We start from the raw sequence: 14,910 nt of genomic DNA, 5'->3' as shown, positions 1-14,910 counted from the left end.
ATGTTTTTAGCTGTTTCTGTTTCATCTGTAAGCTGTCTTGAATTCCTGTCATGGAAAAAGGCGGGGTATAAATAAATATATAGCAATAATAATTACAACAGTGATGTGTAATTTCTGACGTTTCCAGTATCACTTTCAGGGGGAGCAGAGTTCTCATTAGTTTAATCAATGTAAACATGAAGCAAAAGATATTCAATCTAAGGTTTTGTTTTGAAGATCTAGGTGCTGCTATCTTGGGATGGATTTGGGAAGATTCCTCCTACACAGGGACACAGTGAGCTTTTTAAAGTAGTTAAGTGATGGTTGAGTATCTGTCGTATGTTTTAGCAGGGTTGTGAGTCATGTTACCATTAAATGTTCCTCCTGTGCCTAAAGCAACCAATTATTTTACTCCCTCTCTTCTTCCTGAACCAGCTGATTGTCATTCACTGCCACCATGACCCATTTTTCATTCCTTATCGTCATGGAAGAAGAGCAGGATAAATTTTTATGATGTGTCAAGAAGAGATGCTTGCTCTGGTGTTCAGAAGTCAATACTACAACACCCCCATTCCAAATACTCCTTTGAATACCCCAAGCATACATTAATGCTGCCTGTCTTCAAAATGGTTTTGCCCACCACACATTGACTAATTTTCCCTATTCCCTAGAATGTACTAGAACTGAAAGTATGTGATGAAGATACTCCCTTCAGGGATGACCAGCTTTGCACAGTTCTTTTTGATATAGCTCAGCTCCAGCCTGGTGAAACAGTCTGCAGGCATTTTGAACTGAATCAACAGGTGAGAGACAAAATTACATATACAGTTTGGGAGGATGGGATGCAGACTAATAAGGGCTTCTTTGAAATATCCTGTAATTTATAGTTAATTAGTTCAGTGTATATGTCTGACCAAGCTGCGGGGGGCAGTGGAGGACAGGAGTGCCTGGCGTTCTCTGGTCCATGGGGTCACGAAGAGTCGGACACGACTAAACGACTAAACAACAACAACAAAGTTCAGTGTATACTATTGTTTCTCATTCTTTCAGTGTTCCCATTTAACACCTGCCATGCAGAGTAATTTTCCAGACTTTTTATCTTTTCATTATATATATTGTACATGTCTATAGTTTATATAGTTTATACATGTCTGTTGTTTCTGTTCTCCTCTGTAATTCATTCTGTGATATTTGTCAGAGTGGTTTTCAAAATGGCTTATTGTGGGCATCATTTTCTTAAAGGCTTTTTTAAGTAGTTTGGTGCCTTGTTTTAGAGATTGGTTGGAAAACCCAACTTTGGATTCACAGCAATGCATACAGTGGTACCTCGGGTTAAGAACTTAATTCATTCTGGAGGTCCGTTCTTAACCTGAAACTGTTCTTAACCTGAAGCACCACTTTAGCTAATGGTGCCTCCTGCTGCTGCCGCGCTGCCGGAGCACGATTTCTGTTCTCAACCTGAAGCAAAGTTCTTAACCTGAAGCACTATTTCTGGGTTAGTGGAGTATGTAACCTGAAGCGTATGTAACCTGAGGTACCACTGTATAGGCAAATATATCAGTTACTTATAGAAATTTTCAATCAGAAACCAACTAGGCATGCCAGTTTGACAAATTTGCATATGTAAATTTGCACGCCTTCATGTAGCTTCTTGGGATTCTTCAATAAAAAAGTATATATGGAAATTATTTAAACATATGTAAAATGTAACTGAATTTCTTATGTCTTTATCATATGCCTCAATTTTTGGACTATTGAGTTTATTGGGGTTTAGGATGCCTGTGTTTTCCCATATGAATTATGTAAGGGAGCCAGCTAGAACATCCCTAGAGTGGCACATTTACTCACCTTACCTGTTGTGTACAAAATATGTTCTGGTGCATCATAGAGGAATACAGGATTCTGCTTTGCTGCATGAATGGAACATCACCACTATCATCATCATTTTATTTGTATGTCGCCTTTCCATAGATAAAACAATGCTCAAGGCGGCTTACAACATAAGATTTACATAATTACCAGCGTAACAAAAGTCATAAGCAATAAATAAAACACATCAAAAAGTACACAACCAAATGGAAAACAATTTCCACATAAATCATAAAATCTAAAACTAAGAATACAGCATTAATATCAATTACAATTTAAAATGACAGATAAAAAATAAAAGCAATTTAAAAAACAAAAACGGAGCCCAGATGGAAGGAGGCAGGCAAGGCCCTCAGCGGCAGGAACATACCTAAGCACATTGAAATAGATATTTGTTGCCAATGTAACAGGATACACATACAATTTTCAAAGGGGAAGGAATATCTTAGAGGAAAGAGTTGCTTGCGAAGGAGCTCCCAGCCAAGTAGAACAGCATCAGTTCAGAAGTATATTTATCAATGTTATTATTTTGAACATTTCCTTTCCTTTCTTTATGTTCCCTTTTCCAATGTCAGAAGGATGAGGTGCTGGAAGTGGAGTTCACTTTGGAACAGATGTGAGTAACACCTGAGATGACCAAGGGTATCAGTTTAATTTATTAAGTGTAGACCCAGTGAAATTAATACATGCATCGTAATGGGCACTTTACCCTAGTAGGGGAAAAGGGTGGGTATTTGGCTCAGTTTGCATTTAAAGGCAAGTCTACCAAATTCACACTTTCTGAAACAATACATGAGCTGAAGCCAGTGGCATAGCGTGGGGGGTGCAGGGGGGCCCGGCCGCACCGGGCGCAACATCTGGGGGTTAGGGTTAGGGGGCGCAAATCCACGGGTTAGGGGGCGCAAATCCACGGGTTGGGGGGCACAAATCACTTGCCTTGCCCCGGGTGCTGACAACCCACGCTACGCCACTGGCTGAAGCACAGCTGTACTTCAACATTTTCCAAATCTTACAATGCAGTTCTATAGCCAATTAATGCATCCAAACTTTTCTTTCTTTTAATCAGGCCAGATTTGCCTGAAAGCCTTGCTACAAATGGAGTACTGGTGGTACGTTCTTTGTATTCATACCTATTATACCTCTTATTTCTGAAGTTTTATATAGAAAGGTGGGTGTTTGAAATAAATAAGCAAATACTTCCTTGCCCAGGACGGCCGATCCTACCACTAGGCAGAGTGAAGTGGGCACCAATTTTGGATGTTGTGAGAGGGCAACACATTTGCTGACCTGTGTGATGGCCTCCCTTTTGCTCTCAGACAGCTGTGTGAGTTCCATGCACAGACAATTCATCCAAAAGACAATTTTCCTCTGTTCCTGATCACCTGATGGGAAGCGAAGGGAGGGAAAGGGTGGCTTTTGGAAATATTAGCTGCCTGGGGGAGATGTCTCTTGAAGCCTGTACTCTCACCAATTAACTGATGTAATGAGTGGGTGGGTGTGGTTTAAGGAAAATTGTCGTGTGGGCCAAGATCGATCTGTGGGCCGGAGGTTCCCCAACCCTGTTCTGTAGCATCCTGGTTCTGACTCTATGGGCCTCAGTGCTGTGGGAGCTGCTTTAGGGGGCTCCCGTTTGCCAGTTCAGTAGTCATCTGATCACTAGCACCAGACTCAGAATCAGGAACCTAGTTTGGTAGTGACTCTGTATTAATAATAATGATAATTTTATTATTTGTACCTGGCCCATTTGACTGGGTTGCCCCAGACTTGGTGTCTTCCTTTCTGCTGGACAGTGAGGAGCCTCCGAGGATAGAACAATCTCTCCACTTCAAACTGTAGTTTTCCAGGACTTGGAAAGGAACTATATTGCCATAATTATAACACCTGTAACGAGCTAAGAGCCTTCAACAGTTTGTAATAAAGGACACTGCCAGGGCATCTGGTGTGAGTAGGTGTATGCTGACAAATGTTACCCTATTTTCTATATGAAATGTTGGAGGTCTGCAGTTGTTGTCTTTTACCTTGCAGTCTCGGGAACTTGGCTGTCTAAAAGTAGAGGTGTATGGAAGAGAAAATAAGAAAAAAGCTAGAAGTAAGATTATTAATTATTTTACCTCACTAGCTATCAAGCACACAGTCCTCAGAGGACTTCAGTGCAGCCAGGATTGAAATTAGTATCAGGTTCGTTGAATAAGGACTCAGTATACTTGGATCCGGGACGCAGGTGGCGCTGTGGGTTAAAGCCTCAGCGCTTAGGGCTTGCTGATCGAAAGGTCGCGGTTCGAATCCCTGCGGCGGGGTGCGCTCCCGCTGCTCGGTCCCAGCGCCTGCCAACCTAGCAGTTCGAAAGCACCTCCGGGTGCAAGTAGATAAATAGGGACCGCTTACCAGCGGAAAGGTAAACGGCGTTTCCGTGTGCGGCTCTGGCTCGCCAGAGCAGCGATGTCATGCTGGCCACGTGACCCGGAAGTGTCTCCGGACAGCGCTGGCCCCTGGCCTCTTAAGTGAGATGGGCGCACAACCCCAGAGTCTGTCAAGACTGGCCCGTACGGGCAGGGGTACCTTTACCTTTACCTTTTATACTTGGATCCAGCTTTAAACTCCCATCTCCATATCATGGGCTGATAATGTGCATGTTGAACACGTTTCATCAAACTAACTCTCCTCCTTTCATTACTTAGCACAGAACAGGTGGCGGTACCCTTGATTCCTGACATTTGCCGCAGAAAGTCTGGAAGCATAAGCCGACATGTAAATGTCTCTCATTTTCCCATTAGCTCTGCAGACAGATCCTTCTCTTGCTCCAACTAAAAATACGCTTTCTGTGTGCATGGTTGCTTTCCAACCTCTCTCCTGACACTACCAAAATCCACTTTTTTTTTTTGCTGCAAAATTTTGCTGCTTCTGCATGTGGGGAATTGTATTCCCCCATCACAGCCTGCCAAACTGCAGCCCCCCTGCAGTTGCACTGGGGAAGAAGGTATTATGGTCATCATTGTGCAGCTTTCTCCCCATGAAATCCCCACTCCCATCCTAGCTCTTCAGCTGCTTCTTGGCAGGCTGGGTGGCTTTGAGCAAGTTGCTATCTCTTGACTTGGCTTAGCTCTGCTGTAAGGAGAAACTAGAATAGGCACAGATGTGCTGCCCTGGTCTTGGTGGGAGGGGTTACAAATATTATAAATAAAGATGTACTTCTGTGCAGTGCTTTTTTCTGGGGGTACGCAGAGGTACGAATACCCCTCAACATTTTGTGAATCTAAGTTTGGCCTCATTGAGGGGCTGTATTTCAATATGAGTAGGAAAATGAGAGTACTCCTAAGCATTTTTTTTAAAGAGAAAAAGCACTGCTTCTGTGTACTTTATTACTGAAGTTCTTTTGTGTTCTCTGCTCTGCACTCGGGAGAAGAATTCACATTTACAGTGAAAGGATCCCTTGAAGATACTCAGAGCATTTTACTGGGCAATGGTTCTAGATCTGCCCCACCAAACTCCACAGTGTTCCACTATGTCAAGTACTGTAACCCACACCTGGAAGTGGAATTCCCAAAGAAAAGCTGCATTTGTGTAAGTAGTGGTCACCCATTTCAAATGCCAAGTTGAACACCATCAATAAAATCTTCAGGCTGTGCTGGCCAGAATACTTAGCACAAGTCAAGCAAATTGCATGCTCTTTGCTTGTTTCACAATTTAGTTCTGCTCTTACAATTTGGTTTTTCTAAGGAATGTGGAATTTTTTTACAAGGACTAGGGGCATGGGGAAGTTATGAATGACATTAGAAACAAGAAACTGAAATTAGGAGAGAGGCAACAGAAGCTATGGGAAATAGAGAGGGAGGTGGGCACAGTAGTGAATGCCCCACCAAACATGGAAGCTGCACCCTATCCTGCAATGCCCAGCTCTGTATCTGGCAAAAATGTGACCTCCAGGTTAAAAAGGTAAAGGGACCCCTGACCATTAGGTCCAGTCATGGCCGACTCTGGGGTTGCAGCGCTCATCTCACTTTATTGGTCGAGGGAGCCGGCGTACAGCTTCCGGGTCATGTGGCCAGCATGACTAAGCTGCTTCTGGCGAACCAGAGCAGCGCACGGAAACGCCATTTACCCACCAGAGTGGTACCTATTTATCTACTTGCACTTTGACGTGCTTTCGAACTGCTAGGTTGGTAGGAGCAGGGACCGAGCAATGGGAGCTCACCCCGTTGTGGGGATTCGAACCGCCGACCTTCTGATTGGCAAGTCCTAGGCTCTGTGGTTTAACCCACAGCACCACCCGTGTCCCTCCCACCTCCAGGTTACGTATTCGTAATTAGTTTTATGCAGTCATAATGAGGCCATAGTAGTTGCTTTAAAACAAACAAAGAAATGCAAAAGCTAGCCCTTTAAGAATATCATGTTCCATTGTACTGTACTTAAGAGATTCCCTGTGCAGGCGTCACACATTCAGATGTTTGGAATGCAGCGAGCTAGGTTTAAAGGATCTAGAATCAGGTGCTACTGTATCAATTGCTTATCAGTCAATGCAAAATTTAATGATCAGTTACACTTGATCAAAGAGATGGAAGAGAAATTCAGTTCAGTTTGTGTTTAATGAATTTACTTAATTTATGGTTTCTGAAATAGTACACAAACCAAAGCACAGTCATCCTGCAAAATGTGTGCTTCTCTGAATTTTGCAATGCAGTTTTCCAGTCAAGTAATGCGTACCAAGAATGCATCTGCAAGGGTAAGATGTGCAGACAAATGCATATATTCGTGAAAACAATATAAAAAAAGGCATTATATCAGGGGAAATGGTTTTGCAAAAATGTGTATATTAGGCAAAAATGCACTAACATGCTATTTTAAAAATGCAGATTGGTGAACTATTGAGAACTGAACTAAATATGGGAATAGTGAGAAACAAAGAGAAAATGATATTGACAAATTCATCCATGCTTAGTCATGACCCACTAAAACGAATAGAAGTTAGTTGTCCTAATGCTTTTGATGGGACTTAGTTATGAATATTTAGTAAAATCTTAAATACATCTGGGCCCTATTATCTCTAATAAAAACAAATGATAACAGGAAGCTGACAATGATTCATTCTGGCGCCTCACCACATTGCTGGTGGGGCTTGTATTTTTATGCTGTGAACTGTCCTGAGATCTACAAAGGGTGGTATACAAAATGAATGAATGAATGAATGAATGAAATCTCCACATGTGGTGGGAATGTACAAAAATCCAGCCTTTCTGGAATTTGATATTTAAAGAAATTAATAAAACAATTGGAAGTCAAACTAGAATGAGCTTTATTAAATATATTTCAAGGCAGCAATCTGGATTTACATAATAAAGAATTAGTAAGCCATTTATTTATTTATTAGTAAGCATTAGTAACCAGACACTGGAAAGACCTTTCTGGCACAACATTAGACCATTGGCACAAAACAGTTTGGGAAATATCCCTCCTTGAGAGATTAACAAATAAACTACAGTTGACATGTTTCCCCTTTGTTTCTGTTTAAACAAATTCATGAACTTAGAGCTTATACATTGAGCACTAATAATGAACCATTTGCTGTAGATATTACTGCAAATTTAATATGCTATTTTTGTGATACACAAATGACATGCGAAAACCTGGTCTATTTATTTGTGTCATTCATTATTCCTATGATTCTTGTTTATGAAATCCAATAGAAAGGTATTCTAATAAGAATAATAATAGGAAAAAATGATGCAAAGGGGGGAATTCTGCACAGAATTATGTAATTTAATTTGTGCTGTTTACACAATAGATCCATTACTAGTAATTTTACTCTCTAGTCATTGCAGTAGGAGACAGGCAACTTTTAGGTAAGCAATATGCCTTTTGGTTTTAAAAACATATTGTGTTGTGACCATTTGTTTTTCCTCCTTCAGTGTTCAGATAAAGGACACATGAACTCCCTAACTTTGCCCTTGAATCAGCTTCGCATAGGAGAGAGAGTGGAAATATCAAACGTGAGTCCTGATTGCAAACAATTTTATTTTGTTTTCTATGTGGGTTGTAGTCCAGAACATCTGGAGAGCACCTGGTCAGGAAGGTTGAAGAAATGTGCATGCACACGAAAGCCCATACCAATAACAAACTTAGTTGGTTTCTAAGGTGCTACTGGAGGGAATTTTTTTATTTTGTTCTGACTACAGCAGACCAACACAGCTACCTACCTGTAAATGGAGAAAATGTGGTTTAGTAATTTGCTTGTCTGGATTGTAGCTGACCGTTGATTCTTCCAGTGGTGGGATCTGTGTGTGCTCAAACCTTTTGTATGCATAGGACTCCCCATTATTTTTAATAGAGAGAGTTGATCCATTGGTCTGAAATAATTTGCATGCAGATTTGGCCTTCTGTTGAAATGAATGAAGCACCCATTTTGAGTGCAGGGAGCCAGTGTAAGCTTCAAAGTAGTTCTGAGATAGGGGCAAAATGCAGTGTACAAAGGTGCAGCAGATACACAGAGATGGACATTGTGGCTGTTACAGGTTTGAAATCTGAAACAGGTCAGAGAATGGATAAGCACTGAACCTGCATCTGTGGACTTATTCTTCATAACCTGAAGTTAACTCCCTGAATGGTCTGTTGCATGAATGTTGTAAGTTACTGTTACAGTGGTACCTCGGGTTAAGTACTTAATTCGTTCCGGAGGTCCGTTCTTAACCTGAAACTGTTCTTAACCTGAAGCACCACTTTAGCTAATGGGGCCTCCTGCTGCTGCCGCGCCACCGGAGCACGATTTCTGTTCTCATCCTGAAGCAAAGTTCTTAACCTGAAGCACTATTTCTGGGTTAGCAGAGTCTGTAACCTGAAGGGTATGTAACCTGAAGCGTATGTAACCCGAGGTACCACTGTATATGCATTTTGTAAAGCATACTTCCCTTGTGTAAACTGAACTGATGGAGTCCGAGAGCAATGAATTGCAAGACATCACGTTAGGATGGTTCAGCTTATTATTTATTATGATCATCAGGTTGGACTAATAAAGGAGGAGAACAAACAAAATTCTTTTGAAGATTATGGAAATCATAACTTTTTTATTTTTATTATAGGACAAAGCATATAATGTATTTGTGACAGCAGAAAACTGGTAAGCATTTTTCTCCTTGCAGTGACTTTGCAGTTCAATCTTTGCCTTTTTGTGTGTGTGTGTGTGTGTGTGTGTCTCTGTGTGTGTGTGTGTCTAAAATTTAACAGAATTTGCAGCTTTCTTTAATTGCTTTAAAAGTAACCTTTCCTTCTGAACATCCTTCTCTGCTTGGCTTTTATAGGTATGCATGTAGTGCTAAAGCACTTTGTGTAGGAATGGGGGAAGGCATGGGTTCAACTTCTGATGTTTCAAGCTAGAGCAGTGACAATATTTCAAAATTTGACACAATTTCTTTTTGTCATTTGGATTTTGAACAGATTTTTTAAAATAAACAAAAATAAACTCAGATTTGAATCTAGGATTTTTACTTCCACCTTCTAGATTCTTTAAACTGGTTGGCAGCTCTTCATTGTTTTCAAATTTGGCAGTTTCCAAATATGAAATTTTATAAACTCACCAATCAAATGTGAAATATTGTTCCAAGTTCTTTATCAACTGCTGTTAAATACTGCATACCTTTACATGTCAAATAGTACCAAATACAAATTGTTGACAGCAAACATTGGAGTGCTGGAATTTCTTTAAATCATAATGCATATATTATGTGTATTTAGCTGCTCAAGTTTATGATATGAGTTTGTATCATTTAGCCAGAATGACCTAGACATGCGCTTGGGATTTGATGTATGCCCCGAGGAGCAGGACTTCATTTTTAAGCGCAAGAAATACGTTGCTGCTGCTTTGAAAAATGCTCTTAATCTTCAAGATGATCTGCAGGATGATGAGGTATAATGTCCACCACAATGTAAGATGAGCAGAGAAAACAGTGGCAAAGGGATTCATATATGTCCATGCCACATGTTCATCCATGCATAATAATAATAATAATAATAATAATAATAATAATAATAATAATAATTTATTTATACCTCGCCCATCTGGCTGGGTTTTCCCAGCCACTCTGGGCGGCTTCCAACAAAGATTAAAAGTACATTAAAACATCAGTCATTAAAAACTTCCCTAAACAGGGCTGCCTTCAGATGTCTTCTAAATGTCAAGATAGTTTTTATTTCCTCGACATCTGATGGGAGGGCATTCCACAGGGTGGGCACCACTACCAAGAAGGTCTATTTCATATGGCCTAATTCATGCATAATATCTTACACATTCATGTATACTATTGTAACATAAAATAATTGTTTGCCGTTCACATCTTTAAAGTTAATCCCTAGTGGGAGGAGGATGTGTGGAGAGTTGGGCCCTGAAGGGAGAGCTCTGGAAGTCTAAAGCTCCCCACACTGTGGGGAGGTGTATGGAGACAGAAAAAGAGTGAGAAGCCTAGATTGTGTGAGCAGAAGTTGATAAATGATTCTGTTAAGATTTGTTTGCCCTAGTGTGCATTATTATACACTTGCCTGTATTCACCATTGTCAGAAATAATCTTCTTTAGGTCCCAAGGATCCTGAGAGTCCCAGGACTACCTGGGGGGACCTGTACCACTAGCTCTTGGAAATCCCTTTTCACCACAGGACACATTTTCTATCTCATATCCCATAATGTAGAGCTTTCCTGCCTACCTACACCATGTGGTTTCCCCCCTGTAGTGTATCGGTTCTCTTCACCAGCCTATGGTATTGTACAGTGTTTGCTTCCTGGTTTGGCATAACTCTGAACAACCCAGAATTGCTCTTAATCATTCTTTGCTCTGGCTGTGCTTGCAGCCGACCCACTTATCCTTCTGCTTTCACTTTTTCTCTCTCTCCTTCCTTCCGTAAGAGTACTGGCTTGTCCTTTTTACTCCTTCAGCTTCTGTTCACTCATTAATTTCGTAGGACCCTCACTTCAACACTTCAGTGCCCTGCGTTTTGGGGATGCTGTCAGCATCTGTGTAATGCTCCACAGCTGTTGCCATCTCCCCCAACTCACCTGTGCTTTCATGTGAGCAAGCTGGGAAACAGACAACTTAGGAGGCAGCCCAAGCAGCAGCAGCAGCAGCAGTTCCTGCACCTTCCATTTTGATGCCCCCTCACTAAAGGCCAAAATGAAGCATGGTGCTCAGCAAATGGAAATGGGGAGGGCATTCCATAGCCAAGGTACCAGAACCAGAACCAAGATCCACATTTCTCCTCATTTTGTGACGCAGTTCTTCAACAAAAACTGTGTATCTTTGGCAAAATTGCATATAAAGATGTGTACTAAAATGCTGGTGAATATTGTGAGAACATTTTATTTAAATATATAGATAAATGGAAATGTAGTGAACTAAATTTAAGTGAGAGAAACTGAAATTGATAGAATCTTCCATCCCTGATGAGGTTTTTGGATATGTGATTAAGCTTTTTTGTTAAAAAAAAAAAAGTGTGTGTGATTCTGCTCAGTCCTTCAATCTTCCCACTTTTGCAAATTTGTGAATAACTGCTCTCAAATTTATTCAGGTTCCCATTGTGGCTGTGATGACAACAGCAGGTGGCGTAAGATCCATGATTGCGATGTATGGCAGCCTATTAGGTCTCCAGAAGCTGAATCTCTTAGACTGTATTTCATACACCGCTGGTTTATCTGGCACAACATGGTAAGGAGAACATGGAGCAAAACTATTAGGGATGTATCCAGCCCTGCAGAATTTACTTACAACCTTCTGCCATGGGGTAATCACATGAGGTGACGGCACATTTTATGTGTATCCCTTCAGTTGTTGTTTAGCGTTCAACATCCATGGAAAACTTTGTACCACATGAAATAGAAGCAAGCCTTTCTGTACCTCCCCTGGATAGCCCCTGCCATTCCATTTTGTTTAGCATAACAGTCACTTTATAAAACCAAACAATAAAAAAATTATTTATGCTGAATTTGTGCAATTTTACCAAGGATTTTTTTTTAAAAAAATCACAAAATAAGCCTGGTGACTTCATGGTCCTGATTCAATGGAACCAAGCCTTGTCACCACAACTACCTCCCCAATTTTCAGATTTATTAATTAATGGAAAATATACTCAGTGCGATTAGAAAAACAGAAATAAAAAACTGAGTCTGTAGTTCTAGGGAAATGAAGTACTGTATATATGCATTTCAAACATTGTCAGATGCTGAGACCAAACTGCAATGCAACACAATACAATCAGTTTCCTAGTCTTGATATGACCATAGGCAACCCTTTTGAAAAGCTTCCGACCTAAGCAACAACAACTTACATTGTTTAGGAATCTTTAGCAACTTTCAAATCAGTTAAGAGTCAGATTATTATTATTATTATTTTGAGGAGAGGGTGGGTAACATGACCTTCGTTGTTGTTTGCATCAGATTTGCAAAATCCTTGGAACCAAACAGTATTTCAGTGAAAACTTGTTTTATATATGAAAGTGATGTGGAAACTTATTATGAAAATTGGTGAGGATAATTTAACTGGTCCTTTGCTTCCCTGGATTGTTGATTGGGTGCAGATGTGTGATAAAATGCTGCTAACTGATTGGCAGGATGTTCTAGATGAGTTGCTCATTGAATAGTCACATCAACTAGGGATAGACCAGGCATCCCCAAATTTGGCCCTCCAGATGTTTTGGGACTACAACTCCCATCATCCCTAGCTAACATGACCAGTAGTCAGGGATGATGGGATTTGTAGTCCCAAAACATCTGGAGGGCCGAGTTTGGGATAGACAGTTCAGTCTAATTCACTTTCATATGTATTCATTTTAATTCTGTTCTGTTCCATTCCTGTTTTAATTTGCATTTCTGCCCCCGTAAGAACTCTGAAGAACATTCTAACCCAGACAGAGAGTTGTGGGGTGGCCCTAGGCCTGCCTTTTGACATTTATTTTCTTCTTTTTAAAACAGGTGATAGCATGGCTTCCTCTGAGTGGATTGAAAATGGGGCTGCAAACACTCCTGAGAGCAAATGTCTCTGGGACCAATATGGGTCCTTGAGAGAAATGGGATGTCCTTGTGTCCCATTGCTCTAGGGGCATTTACAGTCTCATTTTCAATGTGCACAGTGGCAGATGCTTTGCTTTCCAACTGGTTGGAGTAGCTATTATTACCTTTTCAAAAGTTTTTTTTTTAAAAAAGCACCCCCAGGCTACCTCAAGCAATTAGCTTTCTAAGGAAGGCTACATTCTGATCTGCACAATAGTCCATGGAGTGCAGATCAGGTGAGTTTGCCTTAGAACGTGGATGCAAAAAATTCCTTGAGCACCCGTAACATGATTAGCTGCTAGTTGATAAGTGGCCATTTGTATTTGCCCAAAGTCTGTGGCCAATTACAATTTTAGCTTCTCCTTTTTAAATTTATTTTCCTTAGGACCATGATAAATTTATATGAAGATGCCAACTGGTCGCAAAAAGATTTGGAAGCGCACATCAGTGATGCTCGGAAACATGTCATGAAAAACAAGCTTTCCTGTTTTTCTCGGAGGCACTTAACATACTATGAAAAGGAAATCTGTCAGAGGCACCGAGATGGATATAAGCTCTCTTTTATAGATCTCTGGGGGCTCATTATTGAAGCCATGTTTAATGATGAGGTATTGTATTAATACTTTTTGGGAGTGGGTGGGAAGCATAATGTGGGCTGGCATATGGGGAAAATATGAAACAAATTAAGCACAGAAAGGGGAAAGGGTGTTTGCTATTATTTCTTTAATTTACATTGACAGCACACCTGTTGTGAAGATTTGGGATGGAAACAACAACACAAGCTTGCATCTAAATATATTAAAATATTGGGCAGTATCCACTGAACCGTTTTCACCATCACAAGGAGATTTAGCTGGGCAATGGAGTTTTTCTGTCCTCTCTCTGTATGTCTCCTGTGTGCCCCATCCATTTGATCTGGAAGGTTGTGGGGGACCCAGAACAGATTTATGGGGTATGCTTGGAGAGGAGAGGTCAGGAAATCATAGAATTGTAAAGTTGTAGGGAACCCAAGAGTCATCTAGTCCAATCCCCTGCAACGCAGGCATCTCAGCTAAAGAATCCATAACAAGATCCCCCAGCACTCTGGAGTATTGTGTGAGGTGGTACTGGCAACTGCACTGGGAAGGAGGAATTGGCAAACGTTGCCTCTCATAGGTAAGGAGCAAAGTCTGGGTCTGACCCAAGATGAGGATGCCAAGATGTATTATGACAGGTTCTTTGTGAAATTTACTTGTGCCAATGTCGCTTCTGCTGACTGCTGTTTTTCCCAAACAGCCCAATCATCACAAGCTCTCAGATCAACGACAGGCTGTGAATCTGGGTCAGAACCCACTTCCCATCTACCTTGCTCTCAATGTCAAAGAAAGATACAGCACTCTAGATTTTAAAGGTAGGGACAAAATTATTTGAGCTTGCTTCGAAGGCAGGGGGCCAGGTGAACACTATTGGTTGACATTTCCCCACTAATAGATACTAAATCTCCTGGCGGTGGTGCAGCACAGATTGTGTGTTGTGTACATTTTTATACAGAATTATACCTTTGTTTCAAAATCCTAAGAGAATTCTTGGATCTTGAGCAATTAAGTCCTGTGAGTCTTTGATACCACATTGAGTGCTCTTGAGTACTCATTCACCCTCCTTTTAGGCCTACTCTATACTTCAAACAATAATCACATGGAAAGTGCTCCCATACAGTGATAGCCCTGAGAATTGGCTTCTTTTGTAAATTACTCTTGTTGCACAGAGAGTTTCCACTTCACTGTCAGCTATAGATGAAGGTGACCCATTTAGGAAGGTGTAGTAACACATTATGGCTGCCATGTGGAGCAGCTGCTGCATGAATGCTGTTAGAGAGATATATAAAAAAAATATTAAAAAAATTGTCCAGTAGCACCTTAGAGACCAACTAAGTTTGTTCTGGGTATAAGCTTTCGTGTGCATGCACACTTCTTCAGATACACTGAAACAGAAGCCACCAGACCCTTCTATATAGTGAGAGGGTGGGGAGGGGTATTACTCAGAAGGGTGGTGGGAATGGGTGA

General features: G+C 40.9%; 1 protein-coding gene across 1 annotated transcript in view; it reads left to right on the top strand.

Moving 5' to 3' along the window:
* LOC307226988 (cytosolic phospholipase A2 epsilon-like) overlaps positions 1-14,910 on the top strand; it is a 38,874-nt gene that overhangs the window by 10,935 nt on the left and 13,029 nt on the right. Inside the window, exons 5-15 of the mRNA XM_079996007.1 lie at positions 651-782; positions 2,424-2,464; positions 2,915-2,957; positions 3,874-3,937; positions 5,252-5,409; positions 7,752-7,832; positions 8,919-8,956; positions 9,607-9,742; positions 11,392-11,528; positions 13,254-13,476; positions 14,144-14,258. Of these exons, the coding sequence (XP_079852133.1) occupies positions 651-782; positions 2,424-2,464; positions 2,915-2,957; positions 3,874-3,937; positions 5,252-5,409; positions 7,752-7,832; positions 8,919-8,956; positions 9,607-9,742; positions 11,392-11,528; positions 13,254-13,476; positions 14,144-14,258 (1,168 nt within the window). The remainder of the gene's footprint in view (positions 1-650; positions 783-2,423; positions 2,465-2,914; positions 2,958-3,873; positions 3,938-5,251; positions 5,410-7,751; positions 7,833-8,918; positions 8,957-9,606; positions 9,743-11,391; positions 11,529-13,253; positions 13,477-14,143; positions 14,259-14,910) is intronic.

The sequence above is a fragment of the Podarcis cretensis genome, assembly GCF_951804945.1.
Source record: "Podarcis cretensis genome assembly, chromosome: 1".
Lineage (NCBI taxonomy): Eukaryota > Metazoa > Chordata > Lepidosauria > Squamata > Lacertidae > Podarcis > Podarcis cretensis.
Note: the sequence above shows the minus strand (reverse complement) of the source record. Positions and strands in the feature narration are given on the sequence as shown.